Source organism: Barbus barbus, assembly GCF_936440315.1.
Source record: "Barbus barbus genome assembly, chromosome: 20".
NCBI lineage: Eukaryota > Metazoa > Chordata > Actinopteri > Cypriniformes > Cyprinidae > Barbus > Barbus barbus.
In genome coordinates this window covers 18,399,756-18,419,414 of record NC_136748.1, presented here as the reverse complement: position 1 = coordinate 18,419,414, position 19,659 = coordinate 18,399,756, and the positions used below count along the sequence as shown (strand labels likewise).

General features: G+C 36.7%; 2 protein-coding genes across 4 annotated transcripts in view; one reads left to right on the top strand and one right to left on the bottom strand.

The window, feature by feature from the left end:
- LOC306886478 (uncharacterized protein) overlaps positions 1 to 8,323 on the top strand; it is a 51,273-nt gene extending 42,950 nt beyond the window's left edge. For both annotated transcript variants that reach the window (XM_079443596.1, XM_079443597.1), the window contains 7 exons: positions 187 to 299; positions 429 to 561; positions 1,253 to 1,392; positions 1,539 to 1,662; positions 2,014 to 2,172; positions 2,283 to 2,445; positions 6,188 to 8,323. In XM_079443596.1, the coding sequence (XP_079299722.1) occupies positions 187 to 299; positions 429 to 561; positions 1,253 to 1,392; positions 1,539 to 1,662; positions 2,014 to 2,172; positions 2,283 to 2,445; positions 6,188 to 6,276 (921 nt within the window). In that variant the 3' untranslated portion in view covers positions 6,277 to 8,323. The remainder of the gene's footprint in view (positions 1 to 186; positions 300 to 428; positions 562 to 1,252; positions 1,393 to 1,538; positions 1,663 to 2,013; positions 2,173 to 2,282; positions 2,446 to 6,187) is intronic.
- On the bottom strand, positions 7,781 to 19,645 carry LOC306886480 (reticulon-4-interacting protein 1 homolog, mitochondrial). 2 transcript variants are annotated; one of them, XM_079443599.1, is made up of 9 exons: positions 19,271 to 19,645; positions 13,860 to 14,011; positions 13,669 to 13,737; positions 13,396 to 13,520; positions 11,453 to 11,501; positions 11,141 to 11,277; positions 10,881 to 11,064; positions 10,028 to 10,120; positions 7,781 to 7,965 (listed from the first exon to the last, which is right to left on the bottom strand). In XM_079443599.1, the coding sequence occupies exons 1-9, from the start codon at positions 19,500 to 19,502 to the stop codon at positions 7,843 to 7,845; spliced, it is 1,164 nt and encodes a 387-aa protein (XP_079299725.1). In that variant the 5' UTR covers positions 19,503 to 19,645; the 3' UTR covers positions 7,781 to 7,842. The 2 variants fall into 2 exon arrangements, with proteins under 2 accessions (XP_079299725.1, XP_079299726.1); XM_079443600.1 differs by having other exon boundaries at positions 11,141 to 11,232.
- Between the last annotated feature and the right edge of the window lie 14 nt (positions 19,646 to 19,659).

Genomic DNA, 19,659 nt, shown 5'->3' with positions numbered 1-19,659 from the left:
CATTCAGGAATTCTGCGTGCACAGATTTCTAGTTTTAACTGAAGTGAAGATCTAGTTATTTTAGTCAGATATATATTTCTTATCAGTTTATGCATCTTATCAAAGTGATTTTAGATTAAAAATGCTTTTTTAAGCTTCATTCATGTGATACACTGATAAAACCCTCTGACTCTTGTTTGTTCTCAGGTGCAGTTGTTTGCTGAACAGGGGTTCAAGGGAGCAATGCAGGCTTTAGATGAAAGTGTGGCGTTCCTGCCAGAGGGCTTCCACCCCATGTCCTGCAAAGTTCTGACTGGGAGGTGAGAAATTTTGCCTTAAAACAGAATCACACAAGAACATTAAATGTGCACAAAACACTTTACCGTTCAGCAAGATTGGATAGAGTTTCAAAATAATCAACATTTCATTATACATCTTTCTGCTTGAAGCTGGGTGGTGTTCGATGGCCCACAGTTCACTGACAACATGTATGTACTGGAGGAAGGAGAATACCCCAGTCCTGAGGCTCTGGGCTTACTCTACTCCAACAGCAAAATCCGCTCCGTCCACACTGTAGGACATGTGAGTACTGAAGAGGCGATGGGATCAGAAGAAAAAGATCTCTAGGCTAGGCAGAATATTTAATTTGGTCTGACTGAAAATCAGGCTTTGAGGATGGACCCTTTTCATATCTAACATGTGCTGTCTTGGCACTACATATTACTTTCATTGATCGTGTAGATGTATTGTATCATGTATTTTTAGGCATTGCCAACTTGTAAAACTAGAAGTGAACATTGAACACATTGTTAATCTGGCTAAATAGGATGAGAATTTGTTGTAATTCCAAGAATGACAATGCTGAAACAATATCTAAAAATAATACCTAGAGTAAATCGAAAATTATATTTAAAAAATTCACTATGTGTTATCGTCTTTCAGCAGAAGCGTGTTCATGCATTCTGTCATGTAGTTACATTTTTGGTTGAAACGATAAAAGAGAAAAGAGAAGTCTAATATTTTTCCTGACAAAAAATGTTGCTTAAAATAATTGTCATGATTGTGGTGAGGCAAAATGAAAGCGAAGATGTTTGCAGGAAATAATTTTAGAAAGATTTGTGGCATCTTCAGTGTTTTGTGGGCTAAAAGGTACAAAGCAGTGCAAGATGTTCAAAGCACAGCCTTGTTTTCAGTCATATCTGACTGCTTTCTATAATAAAATGAGTGGATTATTGTAATAAACACATGTATCATTGTTTCTCTGTCCACTCAGGAGTTCTCTATGCCCTCCATCACACTCTTCTGTAAATCCGGCTTCAGAGGACGGAAAGTAATTCTGACCGATGGCGTTTTGAACCTGTCTCTGGTTGGCATTGATGAGCGGGTCAACTCTCTATTGGTCAATGGAGGAATGTGAGTGTTTTCTGAAGCACATTCAAAGCTCAGATTTCGGTGTAGGTGTAGAACACCAAATTTAGTGTTGTTATTCTTTATGGTTCATTTGGATAAGAAAAAAATGCTAAGTAATTAATTTTTCTCTGTGCATTTGTGTTTATCAGCTGGGTGTTGTATGAATACAGCAACTTCCGTGGTCGTCAGGTCCTGCTCCATCCGAGCGAGATCGGTGATTGGCAGAAGTTCAGAGGCTGGGAACAGATTGGCTCTCTGCGTCCATTACTACAGGTATGAAACACCACCTCATGCCTAGTTCTCAGTAAGCAAAATTACTTGTGTCTGATGTGTGTTCTGATCCAGTGGGGTTTAGATAGTTTTACTTTTAGGTGTGAGAGTTAATTGTTTGGGAACCGCACATATAAAGGCAGGGCAAACCTAGCACATTTACAACATGTGGACATAAAGACACTCCAGTTAATCCAGACTGAGACTGTTAATACCCATGATTACGTAATAATACATTGTTAAGCGGGTTAGTTTATATGAAGCAGATTGAGGCAAACTTTATCTATAGTAGTTTCTCTTATATCTAGTTTAAACATCCAAACTTGACCATGCATCTTCTGTCTTTCTCAATAGAAACGTGTTTATTTCCGGCTGCGTAGTGCAGAGACGGGCTGCTTGATGTCTCTGACTGGACCCCTGGATGATTTAAAGCTGCTCCGGATTCAAGTGCTGGAGGAAACTGGTGGTCCAGAGCAGATATGGGTCTATGAGAACGGACTACTGCGCTGCAAGGTGCTCGAGACTTTGATCGCCTCTCCAGATCCGATTCTGTACGCAAGGGATTTCGACTATGGCTCTGTTTACTCATCATGACCACCATCTCTCTGGCTTTTTCTCTTCAGATGGTGGAGGACTGTTGTGTGGAGACATCTGGAGGTGTGGTGATGGCAGGTGGCAGGTTGAATATCTCACCTGAACCAGGCAAAGACAATCAGTTCTGGAGCATCACAGGAGATGGAATCATACGCAACAATCTCAAACCCGACCTTGTGCTGGAGGTCAAAGGTCAGTACTTTATACATATTGTGGCGGGAGGAGCAAACGACAGACACAGTGGGCGTGGCGTCAGGCCTCGGAGAGGTTTTTATTAAACAATAATCAACAAAAATAGTGTCCAAGGGGAAAAAGTGTCCAAAAATAAACAGGGGGATCTGGTGTCCTCGTCGTGCTGCGGGGCTTGTGAAGGAGGGCAGTGTTCAGGAGGGAAGGGTCCAGGGAAGGGGCGGAGTCCGGTGACCGCACACGCTCCCCTCTCGGGTCCGGGAGCGAGTGGCGGTGGCTTCTTCCAGCGGCTTCATCCTACTCCTAGGCTCCCGGAGCTTCTGGGGGACTTGACGGCCCGGCATCCTGGCATTTAAACGGCGGCGGTGATGAGGCTCTATTCACATCAGGTGTGCCTCATCACACGCCGCCAGCCCTGGCTGTTTCAGCGCCCCTCCTCTCTCACACACCCACTCCCGTCGGGAGCCTGGTGAAGGGCGGCGAATACAGGGACAGGGTGGTGATGATGATAAGGGGGGAGGCAGCCGACTCGTCACAATATGAATAAAAGAAAAGACAATGAAATGAAACCGAAAGGTTGGAGTGAAACAATAAACAGAGAAACATTCACATGCACATGGGGCGTGTGTGTGTGCCTGTCAGTCATAAAACTGCACCTTCCACTGACGAGCTCATAATCGCTTACTGATGACACATTCTAATGTCACATCATACCTGTGTGGTATTTCTATTAGCAACTGTACTCGATCTGCTCGGGCAACTGCACTGCCACCCTACATACCACAGCATCCTGTCAGAAGCAAAGATGTGTCTGAATCTGTATTACAGATGAAGGGGCTAGCATTTAACACTTAACTGAATATTAACTAAATGCTAATAATATTCTACAAACTATTCTAATAAATATGATTATAATTAAAATATATGTGACCCTGGACCACAAAACCAGTCTTAAGTCGCTGGGGTATATTTGTAGCAATAGCCAAAAATACATTGTATGGCTCAAAATGATTGATTTTTCTTTTATTCCAATAATCATTAGGACATTAAGTAAAGATCATGTTCCATGAAGATATTTAGTAAATTTCCTACTGTAAATATATCAAAACTTAATTTTTGAGTAGTAATATGCACTGCTAAGGACTTCATTTGAACAACTTTAAAGGCAATTTTTTTTAAATATTTAGATTTTCCAGATATTCAAATAGTTGTATCTCGACCAAATATTGTCCGATCCTAACAACCCATACACCAACGGAAAGCTTATTTATTCAGCTTTCAGATGATGTATAAATCTCAATTTGTAAAAATTGACCCTTATGACTGGTTTTGTGGTCCAGGGTCACATATTATAAAAATAGCATTTAGAGGGGTTTTATGGTCAAAATGGATTGATTAAGTTTTTCTTCTTTGGCTAGAAATTACTCTTTGTGAGTGGTGTCTTTACAAAATGTATTTTTAAATTCAACTAGCCACCACAAACAGAAATATTCATTCATTGGTCTGATTTTTTAAGGGAACAGATTGAAAATGTATTTTAACATGTAAAGCAGGAGATCAAGGGCATCAAACAACAAATAAAATGAGGGCAAATTATTTATTTGGACTGTGACAATAATCTCTGATGAAAGATCACTGCTGTATGGCTTCTTTTGTTTGTCTGAGTTCAGAATGAGTCAGAATTCAGTTTGTGGTTCAAATTTCTGTAACTTGAGCGCCACCCTGATGTCATTCAGCACAGCTGAAGCTGTATTGTGTTGTCATCTAGGGGACACTTAATGTGTTACACCTTGTCTGTCTACCTTTATTTGCGTTTATTTGATAAAAAATACAATGAAACGGTAATATTGTGTAAGATTATTACAATTTAAAGTAATTTTCAGCAGCCATTACCAATGTTCCCTCTAATTGTTTTTTCTTGCTGAGCAAAACTTTTTTTTATTGGACAGATATTTCAGACACCTGAGCACAAATGTTCTTCATACCAGACCTGTACAGCGCGCACACAAAAGAGTGTGTAACTTTCAACTTTAATTAGCTTTTCATATTTGATTTGACCCTTGATGTAACTAAATGATGTACATTTTAGATTACCTGAGAAGACATGTTTACAGTATAATACAATGTCGAAGGTTCTTATGCTCATCTGTATCTATTTGATAAAAAAAAATACTGAATTTTTTTTCACAAAAGTAATATTGTGAAATATTATTGTAATTTAAAATAAAAGTTTTCTATTTTAATTTACTTTAAAATATTATTTATTTCTGTGAAGTAACGCTGAATTGTCAGCATCATTACTCCAGTCTTCAGTGTCACATGATCCTTCAGAAATCATACTAATATGCTGATTTATTATCAGTGTTTGAAACAGTTGAGCTGCTTAATATTTTTTAGGACCTGTGATATTTTTTTCAGGATTCTTTGATAAATAAATAAGTTAAAAATAACAGCGTCTATTCAAAACAGAAATGTACTATTTAAAAGTTTGGGGTCAGTAATGTTTTTCCTTTTTTTAAAGAAATTAATACTTTTATTCAGCAAGGATGTGTTAAATGGATAAAAAGTCTTAGTAAATGCATATATTGTTAGAAAATATTTCTATTTCGAATAAATGCTGTTCTTTCTAACTTTGTATTCATCAAAGAAAAAAGTATCACAGGTTCCAAAAAATGTTTTAAGTAGCACAACAGTTTCAACACTGATAATAAATCAGCATATTAGAATGATTTCTGAAGGATCATGTGACACTGAAGACTGGTGTAATGATGCTGAAAATTCAGCTTTGATCACAGGAATAAAATTATTTTAAGGTATATTAAAATAGGAAACCAATATTAGAAATTGCTCAAATATTTCACAATATTACTGGGGGGTTTTTTCTGTATTTTTGATCAAATAAATACAGCCTTGATGAGCAGAAGAGACTCCATTAAAAAACAAGGTCAGTTATTTAATAGGTTTATAATAGCCTATAGGCCATAATACATAAACATAATATAATATCAAAACAAACTGAAGCATTTAAACTGATAGAAAACAGAATAGAAAACAAACTGAAGCTTTTAAACCGACAACTGTAAGCTAAATAGTAAAAACAAATGAAGTACGTTTGCACAATACACCTGTGTGTGACTGTAAATGTCTCGTATTTTTGTTACCGTTTTGTGCCCAATATTCCGCTATTTCCAGCACTTCTTCTTTAATACATGACGTTTTATTTCACATCTTGCGTTTGAGCTATTTCGTCTGCAACCATTCAAATATTCGGTTTCTACAGCGAGTCATTTGGGGCACATCATTTTCTTTCTATGAAATAGCGAAATCAACTCGGTTTGCCCGAGCATTGCAATTCTTTCTGTTTTACTAGAATTCAATCAAATGGTTTTCCCAACTCATTTTTGCGTGTGTGCGGCACATTATATCTTAGAGGGAACATTGCCCATTACTCCAGTCTTCAGTGTCACATGATCCTTCAGAAATCATTCTAATATGCTGATTTGGTTAGCAAGAAACATTTCTTCTTATTATTAGAACGTTCAGCTTTTATTTAAAATGCCAATCTTTTGTCACATAAATGTCTCTTTTGTTACCTTTAATCAATTTAATGCATCCTTGCTGAATAGAAGTATTAATTTCTATTAAAAAAAGTCTGAATCTAAACTTTTAAATGGAAGTGTAATTTAAACAAAGATCCTGTTGAAATCGAAAGGAATTTGACCTTCTTTATCTGTTCTTCATCCAGGTGGCCAACAGTATGATAAAAACCAGGTGATTCTCAATGCCTTTGATGAGCAGAAAACCAACCAGAGATGGACTGTGGAAATCCTTTAGTGCTCCAGGCAAATCAGAGGCCTTTCTGTAACGCCTGCTATTCAGCAGAAACCCTAAATCATCTTAGGCTCTTGTGCACTGCACTGACAAGATGATGGGAATCTATAACCCATAAATGACTCTAATGATCACATAAGTGACAGAGACTCATCATCCTCAGATAAGAATGTGTGCGGGACCAAATCTTTTGAAATCATCCATCTGGATTCCAGTTGTCTACATAAGTGATGTATCTTTGGACATTCAACTGAAGTCCATCAACTACTTAATGACCTTAATGAGACCTGCCACAGTTTCGTCATTTTTTGTGTTAGTACTTTTTACTCTCTGCACTGGCCCAGAAACACAAAGAACTGTCCTGCTTGCAATGCATTGACAGTACCAAAGGGGGCACACTAGCATCACAATTTGTATGTAGCTGCAGTTCAGGTGACCTTGTTCATTTTTTGTGTCAGCAAAGAGTCAAGGTCTTGTTATTATGTCCCAGTTTACCCCTTGCCTGTCATAACTACACTTTTTAGAGGCAAAAAGCACCTTCTTCCATTTATAAGTAGCTATGTATTCTGACTAAATTATTTTTTTGCACAAAATATATAAATCATAGATACTTCGTGTAGTCATATACTAATAGTACTGAGTATAGTAGATGTTTACTGGTGCCTTAAAAGCTTAAGGGCTCCTGAAAGCTTGAAATAGGCTTCTTTCTTGTCTGCAGCCTTTCATGTCACATCTCAGGATGGTTGCTAGTAAAGGGCTTGTGTATGTTCTTGTGGTGCCATCAGCCAATCAGCAGTAATTAATCACATCTCAGATTATTGGCTCAAAGCAACCAGGCTGCAGAACTAAGCACTCGTGAGAAAAAACTACACATTTTAAATGGCATACTTCCAAGAGCTCCTGCACCAGATGAGCAACTGCTGTTCAGATGATTGAGAAAACAAACAGGTATTATAGACTTCACTGAATGTAAGGCAACATCTATTCATCTGCCATTCAATCTCGCTGAAAGCAAAATGTGGGAACTTGACTCCTACAATTTTACAGTTGCTTTAAAAAGTATTTTTTTAGTTTGTCAGAATATTCTGGAAAATAAGTCTAAAAAGCACTATTGCGCATATTAGAACATTCTAGAAGCATTTCCTCCTATCTGTGCTGATCTGGCATCAGTTGACTCCTGTTCACAAACTCACATTCATTTGAAAGGGAGCTGATCCTTGATCTGCTGTTCTGCTCTTAGAGCTTTTTCGCTCCGTTTTCTTTTACAAAGATTTTTTGGTAGTTGTGTGTGTGTGCGTGTGCATTTTCTGGTGCATTTAGTAATCTGTTTTAGTTTTTGTGTCCATGCCCATATTTCCAAAATACACTGTTACATTTAGAATAAAACTTTTTTTATTCTGTTTGTTTGTTTTGACTTTAAGTTGTTTATTAATATCACAGTAATGTATTTCAAATAATGAATGGGACATGTCTGCTAATTTTGTAATGCAAAATAAAAGACACTTGCCATTAGATAAATGTTTTTAATTCAACAGACACATTCTAAAAAGTCCCAGTATATGTTTTTGGTTACTCTTTTTGGTCCTCAGTGATGGAAACCACAGTTTTGCCACGAGCATGACCCTGCTCTATTTTTTGAAAGGCTTGGGGCACTTGAGCAAATGAGAACACTTCCTCCACCACAGGATGGACCTACAACGACAAAACAGAACACACATATTAGAACTGAAATGCAACGTCCTGAGAGGACTTGAATAATGCCTGCAGTTTAACGTGATAATGACTCGTTGGTATCATGTTAATCTCATCCAAATCCACTGAGTATCAACTTTTAATATGCATTTGCAATGCATTCGGTTGTGCAGAAGTGGGATGTGGGTGTATAGTAGGTTAGCTGTGGGTGTGGTGTGGTGTTGAGGTTAAAACTCTGAGCTGGTAAACAAGCAGATGCTAGTTTGACCCACACAAGAACCAAGTTATTCTTTGAACTGTACCTGTAATGTGTTCATGTCACCTTCATGGTAAAAGTACTGCATACAGTGTCTTGAGGAAACGTGAACTGATTTATTTCAACTCCTTAACAAACGTCAATGGATTATTTGAAGTGTTAGTAACACCAATACAAATGAAAACGCTTATTTTGTTTACTAGGATGAGAGTTGCTGAAATCGCGTTTGGTCTCGTACTGTATCGTGTATCTTGTCAGTGTGTGCACTTGCTTGGCCATTTGTAGTTGATAAACAGGAAAGTGGGTCCAGCTGAATTGAAATGATCATTTGTTAGATTGGTATAATAAAGGTTATTATACCGCGGCAGCGGTCGCGGCAGTCGTCGTGTGAAGCCCTCCTAGTGTGAAGACCAAAGAGTGTAAAGACCACCGACTCTACCGTGCGACTCCACCGGGCAGGGACACCGGCAAGGGATAGTAGTAGCTTTTTATTAAATTTTTTCATTGATATGTTTATTATTGAAATGTTGTTGTTATATGCATGTGTCAATTTTATTTAATTTCTTTATTTTCTTAAATATGTGGGTAGATAGTATTTATAGAGTTGTAACTTTTTAGTTTTAGTTACTTTTTCTTATTTGTAAGTCGCTTTGGACAAAAGCGTCTGCTAAATGACAAAAGTAAAGTAAAAGTAAAGTAAAGTAAATAAAAATGAATACATGATTAGACTTCCAACAGGGTTAACTGAAGTCTGGCCAAACATTGCCATAAAATATTAAACATTTTATTATCGTGAATATCTTCTCAAAACAAACACAGTCTTTTAAAGTTGAGAGCGGAAACAATCATAGCTGCTTATCAAACACAGGTTATGCATGCAAAACAGCACATGCTTTAAAGGAAACAAGATGATACATTTCCTGCCAGCTGCAGTGCTGTAATGTTTCACTACGTTATTTTGAACTGATATGCACATGTTCTTTAAAAAAAGATTTTTTCCGTTTTTCTGCTTAGCAATACAGAAAAGCTCCTTTGCATGATGTTTAACATTAAAGTACAAAGGATATATTCAAATCAGGGTGGTGATGGCGCAGTGGATAAGACACATGCCTTTGGTGTGAGAGATCCGGGTTCGAATCCACTGTGAGACACCAATGTGTCCCTGAGCAAGACACTTAACCCCTAGTTGCTCCAGAGGCGTGCGACCTCTGACATATATAGCAATTGTAAGTCGCTTTGGATAAAAGCGTCAGCTAAATGGAAAAAAAAAAAAAAAAAAAAAAATCAAATATTAACTTTTTCATATGGTTTCTTGCTTTTCTGAAATGTCTGATATTGAATTCACAAATCACACAGCTACCCTTTCAATCAAGTGTTTGTCTTGTGTATCTCTGCAACATCTGATGGCTATCATAAGGTTAGTAACTCTTCATACTGTTCCCACCATGAAGCAGACAAGTGGTCATAACACGAGTTCTGACTGTTCTGTCTCGCTTCTACATTAATAAAAACAGCACAAGACGCAGAGCCTAAGTAAATGTGCAAAATGTGATCATAGATATGTTGGATTGCTGGTAAAGAGATGTCGTCATTCTGTTTTGATAAGCAATTGTTTTTCTTCCTGTGAGAAATTTTATCCTGCAGGAGAAAGTAGATGTGATTTATCGATTTATTACTGTCAGTAACAACCCAAAGTGCCAAAACTGTGAATCATATATACATAAGCTGACAGTTAAGAGAACTAATTAAAGAGCCAGGAAGAGGAGGAGTCTCTCACACATATCAGACAAACTCAGGCTGCTGTACCTTTCCAGCATCAACCATTTCGCTAATCTCATCCAGCGTAGGGCCGCTCGGAGCAAAGAAACCCCAGCGGTAGTGGACTCCTTTCCTGAGGTGCTGAGAACGAGAGAGAGAGAGAGAGAGAGTTAGTACTGAACAACCTTCTACCTCCACATCTCCCAACTCCACAAAATGGTGTCAGGCGATCAGGTTTAGGTTCCCGACCCTTCTTCATTTCATTTCTTTCATTCTACCTTATGAGTTAGTAAATTTAGAATCGGTATGATTTTTTTTTTTAAAGAATACTTTTATTCAGCAGGGGTGCATTAAATTGATAAAAAACAAAACAAACAGTAAAGACATTTATAATGTTACAAGAAAAATTCTATTTCAAATGCTGTTCTTTCTATTCATCAAAAAAATCCCAAAAATGATCACAGTTTCCACAAAAATGTTAAGCAACAACTGTTTTCAACATTGATAGTTATCAGAAATGTTTCTTGAGCGTATTAAAATAATTTCTGAAGGCTCATGTAACACGAACAAACCAAACTTTTGACCAGCATTGTAACTTATATATAAACTCCAGAGTGGCATCCTCATTTACAGCCACTTCTCAGCTCTGGCTTGTAACAGTCAGACAGTAAAAAAGAAAATCTGGTTTGTAGGGTGGGAGGAACTACTTCACTTCCTTTCATCGATTATTTTGAAGGGAAACACTTAAGTGATTCACACATGCTGCTAGTTCACCCACTCATACATCATTATGAAAGGTCGTGGTTATAAACAAATAAACCATAAAATAAGAAGGGTTTCTGCCTCTGTGGCAGAAGAAACTCACTAATTGTTCCTCAGCACATGGAAGGGAAGTCCCTACCTTCAGTACTTTGCATCCTATGGTGACCCAAGACTGCATCATTCCGTCTGCGAGGCCCAGTCGGTCTGTGTTATGCAGGAACGGTGTTACTAGAGTAACGTATTTAGCGCCATTCCAGGGTTTCAGAAAATCTAGTGCCCATTTCTCAATTTCACCCCCAACATTATCTAAAATCAAATCAAACCTGAGAGAGAGAAATAAACTCAATGTCAATCACAAGTTCAACAAAAAAGTCACAAACTGGTTCCCCAAAAACTAACTTTTGTAATGACTGTAGTTGTTTTTCGACCGGTCCAGCGGTGTAGTCCACGACATCATCAGCACCCAGATCTCTCACCAGCCGCTCGGCATTCTGGGAACATGTTACAGTCACATGGGCACCCCAGGCCTTTACCATCTGCAGAGAGGCAAAAACTTAACAAAAATATCACTTATAAAGGTATTACACACAGATGATTATGTGTTTTATTACTCATTAAGGAGATGGAATACAAAAGATAATTTGACTCCCAACATTATTTATAAAATGATTACGCAAAATGGAAAATGCAAAATGTTATCATTATTATCACCTGTATAGCTAAGGTTCCCACTCCTCCTGATCCTCCCAGTATAAGAACGCTGCATAAGGACAGAATAGATCTATTACAGTAAGCCTTAATTAACTAATCGCTAAAAATAAAGTAAGAATGATTTTTAAAATCATCCTTGTTGTGTTCAAGTGTTGCTGAGATCACTATGTAGAACTTCCTGCATAGAATTGTCCGATTGTCTTCTAATAAGAAGAATCTGCTACATAATGTAGCACAATTTTATAATAAATGCTTCAATCTGGTAGTTAATTTTATTTTGTAATTATTTTGAGATTCCTAATCTAATTTTGGTACATGCTAATTCAGTTAATACTACGAAGACATCATTAACGGAATCAGAGGCTAGAGATAAAACAAGAGACAGAAAAAGACAATATACAGGGTTCCTACACATTTTCCATTTCAAAATGCCATACTTTTCCACACTCAAATTTCCAAACCTTTCGGTAGATTTCCAGACCATATTTAACATAAATGGTTCATAGAGCATTATTTTCAGCTTTATATTTGGTATACAGTACAGTCATCTGTAAATATTTTTATTTTCTCAGGGTTTTTTACAATGATTTTCTCAAAGTGACAACATACAGAGTCCCTAAAATAAAAAATAATAAATTAATAAAAAAAAAAAACGACTTTTGCATGCACACAATAAACTTTTTTGAGCCCTCGAGAAACTATTCATGTGCATGGTAATGCTTTGCATGCTTTACACATTACAATTTCTAGTTTTATAAAACCTATTTTCTTTGTGCATCACTGCCATCTTACTATAAATAAAACGAGAGCATGGATGCACATGAATTAACAGAGATCTACCCGCTCAAAATGTTGCTTTTATTATGGTAGTACCTCTAATATCAAGGCCTGATGTCCAATTTAACACATCCTCTGTGGCAGCACAGAAAACATGATACGAAATGGGCTGATGGCATAACATTTACCAAGTTCAAGGGTCTATAAAAAGACTGGTACTGTAAAAAAGTGTATAAGGTTTTGCTTTCATTGGGGCAGTATGCCATAGGCTATTTCAAGGCCTTAGATAAAGCATACTCTGTTGCGGCCAAGAAGCCACACCGTGAAATGGGCTGATGGCACAATAGGTGGCTCAGTGTGCATTGTCCTAATGGTTCAGTGTGCACATAAAAGTCAGTATATTTTTTATTTTTGCAAAGGTCCTTGAGGTTATATAATAAGGTGCTAAGAATATAGTGTGAAGAAACCCAAAAATCTTATAACCTGCATTTTGCATAATAAAAATATGCACCTTGAATTCATTGTCATATTTGGTGATCACTAACGAATGACTAAACAGCTGCCATGAAACCTCACTTTGTTCGATAAATTTATTTTCATTAAATTCTTAATTTTCTATTCTAAAAAAAAAAACTAAATAGGGTTTCCAAAAATCTGGAAACACAAATATTTTTCCATACTCTGCTTTCTCTTTTCCATACTTTTCCAGACCTGTAAAATACTTCAATCAAATTCCATACTTTTCCAAACCCTGTAGGAACCCTGAAAAAGCAGACAGGAACAACAAGAAGTATTTTTAGTTTATAGGGGTCATAAGATATATTTGAAGTAATTTTTCCACTTATTTTACTCTGTTTCTTAGGATTAAATTGATTGCATTTCAAACATTTAAGCCTTTGAAATGGAATGTGGCGTGTCGTTTCCCACATTTGACTATTTCATTCTTCTGCAAGTGTTAGGAATATTAGTATCAACACTGCTTTGGAAAAAATATTGAAAAAATAATATTTTTGCAGCTCGGTTTAAATTGTCTTTTTTATAAAAAAAAAATTTTGATTCCATGTAATATGAATTTTTAACTGGATGAACTTAAGACTCAATTCGGCTCAACAGAAACAACAGACAATATGAGACAATCAATGAAATACTTGCAAACTAGTACTTGCCGTTTCTTAGAACCGTTGTCTTTGTTCAGACCACCAGTGTTGACGATGGCAGACCAGGCTGTTGCTGCCACATACGGGATGGATGCTGCTTCAACATGCCTCAGTGATTTGGGCTTATGTGACACCTGAATCACAGACATGAACTTTCAACTTCTATACAAAGAGATTGTGTTATGGACAACTGTTGTATTGTGCTCTTAATCTATATGTGAATGATCCATGTGTTAAATGTTTTTATCTGTTTATCATATAAAACATGAGTCCGAATATTACCTCATTGGCACTGAGAACTACAAACTCTGCCAGGCTGCCCTGCTTCCACGGAGGGATAGCGGCCCACACCTGACAGAGAAAAACAAGCAGACACTGGCCTCAATAACTGACCACTTCCGGTTTAGGGTTATTAGTGTACATTATATAGATACAGTTACAATTATATATGATGTAATATCTGAATGGGGCACCTGATCTCCTGGTTTAAAGTAGTTCACATCTAGCCCACATTCCATGATCTCTCCAGATACATCACGCCCCAGGATTAGAGGAAACTCACTGCCTGACTTGTTCATGTTGAGTGGGTCACGTTTCATGGCCATAGTAGCTGCTCCATAACCACCTACAAGGAACATCAAAGAAAGACTTCATTATGTGTACTATAATCTCTCACCAAAAATGTTTTAATATATCTACTGTACATTTTAAAATTAAATACATGCTCTTCTTAAGCATTTATGGCATAATAAGGCCCACTGTTGTAATATTACAATATCAATTTTAGCTTGACTAAAATAAAGCTTCTCATGTTTTTTTTTGTAATAAGATCACATTTACACAACTAATGAGTCCTATTCTTCAGCCTTTCAATGCTATTGGATGCTAGATTTTTACCTGGCCATAAACTCACACATCCTGCAAACTTCCCTTGAAGTACATCATCTTGTTTTACCGGACTGGATAAAACTACATTCAAGTAAGTAAAGTGCCTAAAATATTTTTTTCTGTGATCATTAATATGTGTAGATCATGTAGATATTAAGGTATTGTTGAATGCATTGATCATTTTAGATTTTGAGCATGTTATGCCTGTGCACCTTGCACATTACATGGATGTATTGTTCTTCTCATCTGTTCCATGTGAAAAAATACTAATAGAAACATACTGTTTTTGATCATTCACAAGTTTTAAATGTCTTTTTGTTACCATTTTGAGATTCAATCAAGATTTTATGATTATTAATTGATAAGTTCAAGTCAATAATTTGAAAGTATTTGTGTAACAATATTTTCAACTATCTGTATCTTATCATTTATAAAATGTACTTTACTGGTCCTTTGCTTGTTTGCCCGAATATCTGTTTGCTGCATGAGAGACAGGTGATAATGTTCTGGAATGTGTGTGTGTGTGGGGGGGGGGGGGGGGGGGGGGGTATAAATGCTATTAGCATGATAAGTAAAGGGCACAATAAGCTATCAGACAGCATTGTGTGAACTCTGTGAATGGGTGAATTCTTTCAAATGTGTAAATATGTTTGGGATTAATTTGCACTGATATTTTTAGCCTGGAAAATAATCATTGTTGTATGATTATTAGTGTGTATACATAAATAGACTATTGTAATGGGGTTACAGAAGCATTTCACCCAGCAAATGAACCTTTAGATATTCTCTACATATTCTCGATAGTGCGTAAAATCACTGAAATTCTGCTACCCAAAGAGTCCAATGTTGCAATATTACAAAATTTCACTAAAAACGGACTAAAATGTAAAAAATTTAAAAACACATATACAGTGCTGCTGCAGCTGCTGGAAAGTTTGTGAACCCTTTAGAATTTTCTATATTTCTGCATAAATATGACCCAACACATAATCAGATTTTGAGCTGAAAAGTAGACAAAGAGAACCCAATCAAGCAAATGATGAAAAATATTTTCTTTGTCATTTATTTATTCAGGAAAATGATCCAATATTGCATATCTGTGAGTGGCAAAAGTATGTGAATGTCTTGGATTAGCAGTTAATTTAAAGGTGAAATTGGAGTCCATCTGTGCAGAGGTGTTTTCAGTTAGTGCAATGACTATCAAATGTGGCCTGTTTTATTCAAAGAACTGGGATCTATCAAAGTCTGATCATGTTTGTGGAAGTGAATCATGTCACGAACAAAAGAGATTACTGAGGACCTCGGAAAAAGAGTTGATGTTGCTCATCAGGCTAGAAAAGGTTACAAAGCCATCTCTAAAGAGTTTGGACTCCACAAATCCACAGTCAGACAGATTGTGTACAAATGGAGGAAATTCAAGACCACTGTTACCTTCCCTAGAAGTGGTCGACCAACAAAGATAACTCCAAAGCAGAACGTGTAATAGTCTGCAAGGTTGCAAAAGTTCCCAGGGCAACTTCTAAGCAACTAAAGGCCTTTCTCACATTGGCTAATGTTAATGTTCATGAGCCCACCATCAGGAGAACACTGAGCAACCATGGTGTACATGGCAGAGTTGCAAGAAGAAAGCCACTGTTCTCCAAAAAGAAATTTGCTTGCTAAAGATCATGTGGACAAGCCAGAGGACTATTGGAGAAAGGTTTAATGGATGGATGAAACTAAAATAGAACTTATTGGTTTAAATGAGAAGCTTCTATGTTCTGAGAAAAGAAGACACTGCATTCCAGCTTAAGAATCTTATCCCATCTGTGAAACATGGGGCTGGTAGTATCATGGCTTGGGCCTGTTTTGCTGCAACTTGGCCAGGACAGCCTGCCATCATTGATGGAACAATGACTTTTGGATTATACCAGCAAATTCTAAAGAAAAACATCAGGTTTAAGAACAGAGTGAGTCATGCAGCAAGATAACAACCCCAAGCACACAAGTCATTCTACCAAAGAATGGTTAAAGAAGAACAAAGTTAATGTTTTGGAATGGCTGAGTCAAAGTCCAGACCTTAATCCAATTAAAATGTTGTGGAAGGACCTCAGCAAGCAGTTCACTGGAGGAAACCCACCAACATCACAGAGTTTAAGTGGTTCTGCACTAAGGAATGGGCTAAAACTCCTACATGCTATTGTGCAGGACTGATCAGCATTTACAAGAAACTTTACCTTCAGTTACTGCAGCAAAAGGGGGTCACACCAGATACTGAAAGCCAGTCACGTGCACACATAAGACATAAAAGGGGGCTGGAGCACCTGCCATTTTTCTTCCTCGAGAGAAAGTGCCCTTTTTTCTGAGTTTTTTATTTTATTTTTATAAATGAATATAGGCCTATGTATATATGTATGTGTGTGTGTTTCTGTTTGCGCACAGCTTTCCTTGTCAAACAAATAAAAAAAAAAATCAAAATATCAGGTCAGGTCGGAAAATGTTGAGGCTCTTTCTTTCTCCCCTCCGCGTCTCGGCACAGGCGCGCGCAGCACAGCAGTGTAGCACACATAGATCGGCACATGCACATCACAGACAGGCAGAGAACCGCAGAAGTGAAGCCCTCCCTCCCTCTCCAGTTGTGTTTATCTTGGTGTGGAGGTGAGTGGTGATAAACAAAAGACTAGCTACTTGTGCCTCGAATTTACAGCTAATTATCCAAAAGGCAAATATAGTTCATTTGTCTTGCTAACATCAGCTACCATAGACCACACTGAACCAACTTAAAATTTTAAGGCAACCAGCTACAGCAGATTTTTTAGTTTTCTCAACTTGTTGTTTTAAGTTTATACAACAAAAAGTTGAGAATCTCCAACAAAAATAAATTGAGAGAACTCAAAAATCTGCTGAAGCTGGTTGCCTTAAAATTTTAAGCTGGTTCAACTTTTTTTTTTTTTTACAGTGCAGTACGCGTTCTTTCACTGCATGATTCAGTTTATTAAAATGCATTTAGATTAAGAATGATCACAAAATTCACATTTCATATTAATATAGTTAATCAGTATCACGCGAAGACTGGCGTTTTTGTTTGTTTGTTTTTTTCATATTAACACACTTATGTTTTAGACACAATATTGACTGTTTTTGCTCTATTTTGCCAACAAATATAATTTCAATTTGCGTCTCTGAGCAACAGCTGTTTTGTTCCTGAATCAATCAACCTTTTAAATGATTCGGTTCAGTTGCAATGACTCACTTATTAACAGTGACTTGCTGCCACCTACTGGCAGTTTTCATTTCACATTTAAAGTATCTATTAATTTTTTTTTATCAGTATTCAATGTTTTACGTTTAAAATATCAAAACAGTATTAATGCATTTGTAACTGCAGGTTAAATGCATTCATGTCCAGCATTAAACAGTGTGTAAATGCATCTAAATGCCACTTCTAATGCAGCTTCTGTGTTTTCTCTGCATTGCAAAGATTAATTTTGTCAATACTGATTTAATTTGCTTGGTAACAGCTTAAACGACTTATTCTAATTAACTGATTAAATTTAAGAATTTGACTGAAAATATGATGCACACTCATGCAGGGCTTTATAAAGTTAAAAATGCCCATAAAAGGTAAAAAAAAATCTATTTAAACTTATTGGAAAAGATAAATTTCTACCACTGCTGTGAACTGATCACCAATTATTTGCAGAATATCAAAAACTTTAGGAGTCAGCTGTCCATGGTAGTCCTTAAGATATCAGTACAATAACACACTCAGCAAAATATTGTGTAATTATCGTTAATAAAATCCCAGAAAATATTGATATATTTTTGTCAATATCGCACACCCCTTATATATTTAGCATTGTGTTTAGAAAATAATTAAATTAATATGAGAAGTGTCCTTTTTTCCACTTGAGCCCCTGCCCCTCAAAATGTCTGTGCACGTCCCTGCTGAAAGCAAAGATTCACATACTTTTGTAACACACAGATATGTCACACTGGATAATTTTTCTCAATAAATAAATGACAAAGAAAATATTTTTCTCTCACTTGTTTGATTCGGTTCTCTTTGTCTACATTCAGGACTTATATGAAAATCTGATGATGTTTTGGGTCATATTCATGCAGAAATATAGAACATTCTAAAGGGTTCACAAACTTTCAAGCAGCACTGTATTTCTGTATTAGAGGCCTCCTGCAATATTTAAAAGGTGAAATAATTTTGTTCACAGGTTTTTTCTATATTTGGGTCTTCTAGGGTTAAAGACCTATTTAAGCTGATCCCAACATGCCTTGTGACTCATTCTTACACAATAACACAATGAAGTGGTTTGTTTTTACATGACTTTGCATATAGGCAAACTGGTGCAAAGGTGAGGATGAATTCACTCTGTACATTTTCATAAAAACACAGATTTACATTTTTAGTAAAGATTCTTAATGTTTGGAAAAAAAAAAACTACACCTGCACATGTCCTATGAAATACTACATCTTAATGTTTAGAAAATCTGTTCATCTACAGTTTTCCCATTTCTCAACTCATCAACAAGCTTGTTGTTCTGCAGATGCTGGTGTTCTTGGTGGTTGCTAGGGCGTTGCTAAGGTGTTTTGAAACATTGAGGTTGAGGGATTTCAGGAAAACTTGGTTTCGATTGGTCTATTAATATATGATATGACAATATATGATTATATTGTATAACGTTAAACAGATGTAAAAATTAAATAGAAAAACCATATAACATAATACAATTTAAAAAAATGAATACAAAATGGCAAAAACATAAAAATGACTAAACCTTGAACTAAAATGAATATGAAATTTAAAAATATAATATAATAGTAGGCTATATAAAGAAAACCTGCAACATGGTGATATAATAACAGCTCATAATGACTAGGCAACTCACAATTATGACATAGTTCAAACATTTTCTTTAAGAAACTTTTCTGAACCATGCAAGATTCATACATTCCTTTTAAAATGCCAGATAGAAATGCGGTGAAATCACCGTCACATACCCCTCATACTGATGTCGATGGGGTTTAACCCCGCAGCGTGCACCTTCAGCATCACTTCATTGGGATAGTGGATGATAGGAAGCGCTGCGTTCTTTGTGAACCTCAACACCTCGTTTTTCCCGTATTTGTCGATGACCCATGCGGGCATAACACTCCTGCGGGAGGCTGAGAAACTCAAGCTCCTATACTGACCCCTCAGCGAGCACACCAACCACCGTCTACACATAAGCATGATTGCGCAGTCTAAAACGGTGTCATAAACCCGTCATTAGTTAGAAATAAAACTGCTTTATAACACTCAAGTTCAGCGAAAACGCATCTCGTGTCCTGCAAAATCAAAACAAACCAGTGACCTTTCACACGACAGAATGAGCCAATCGCATGCAGCA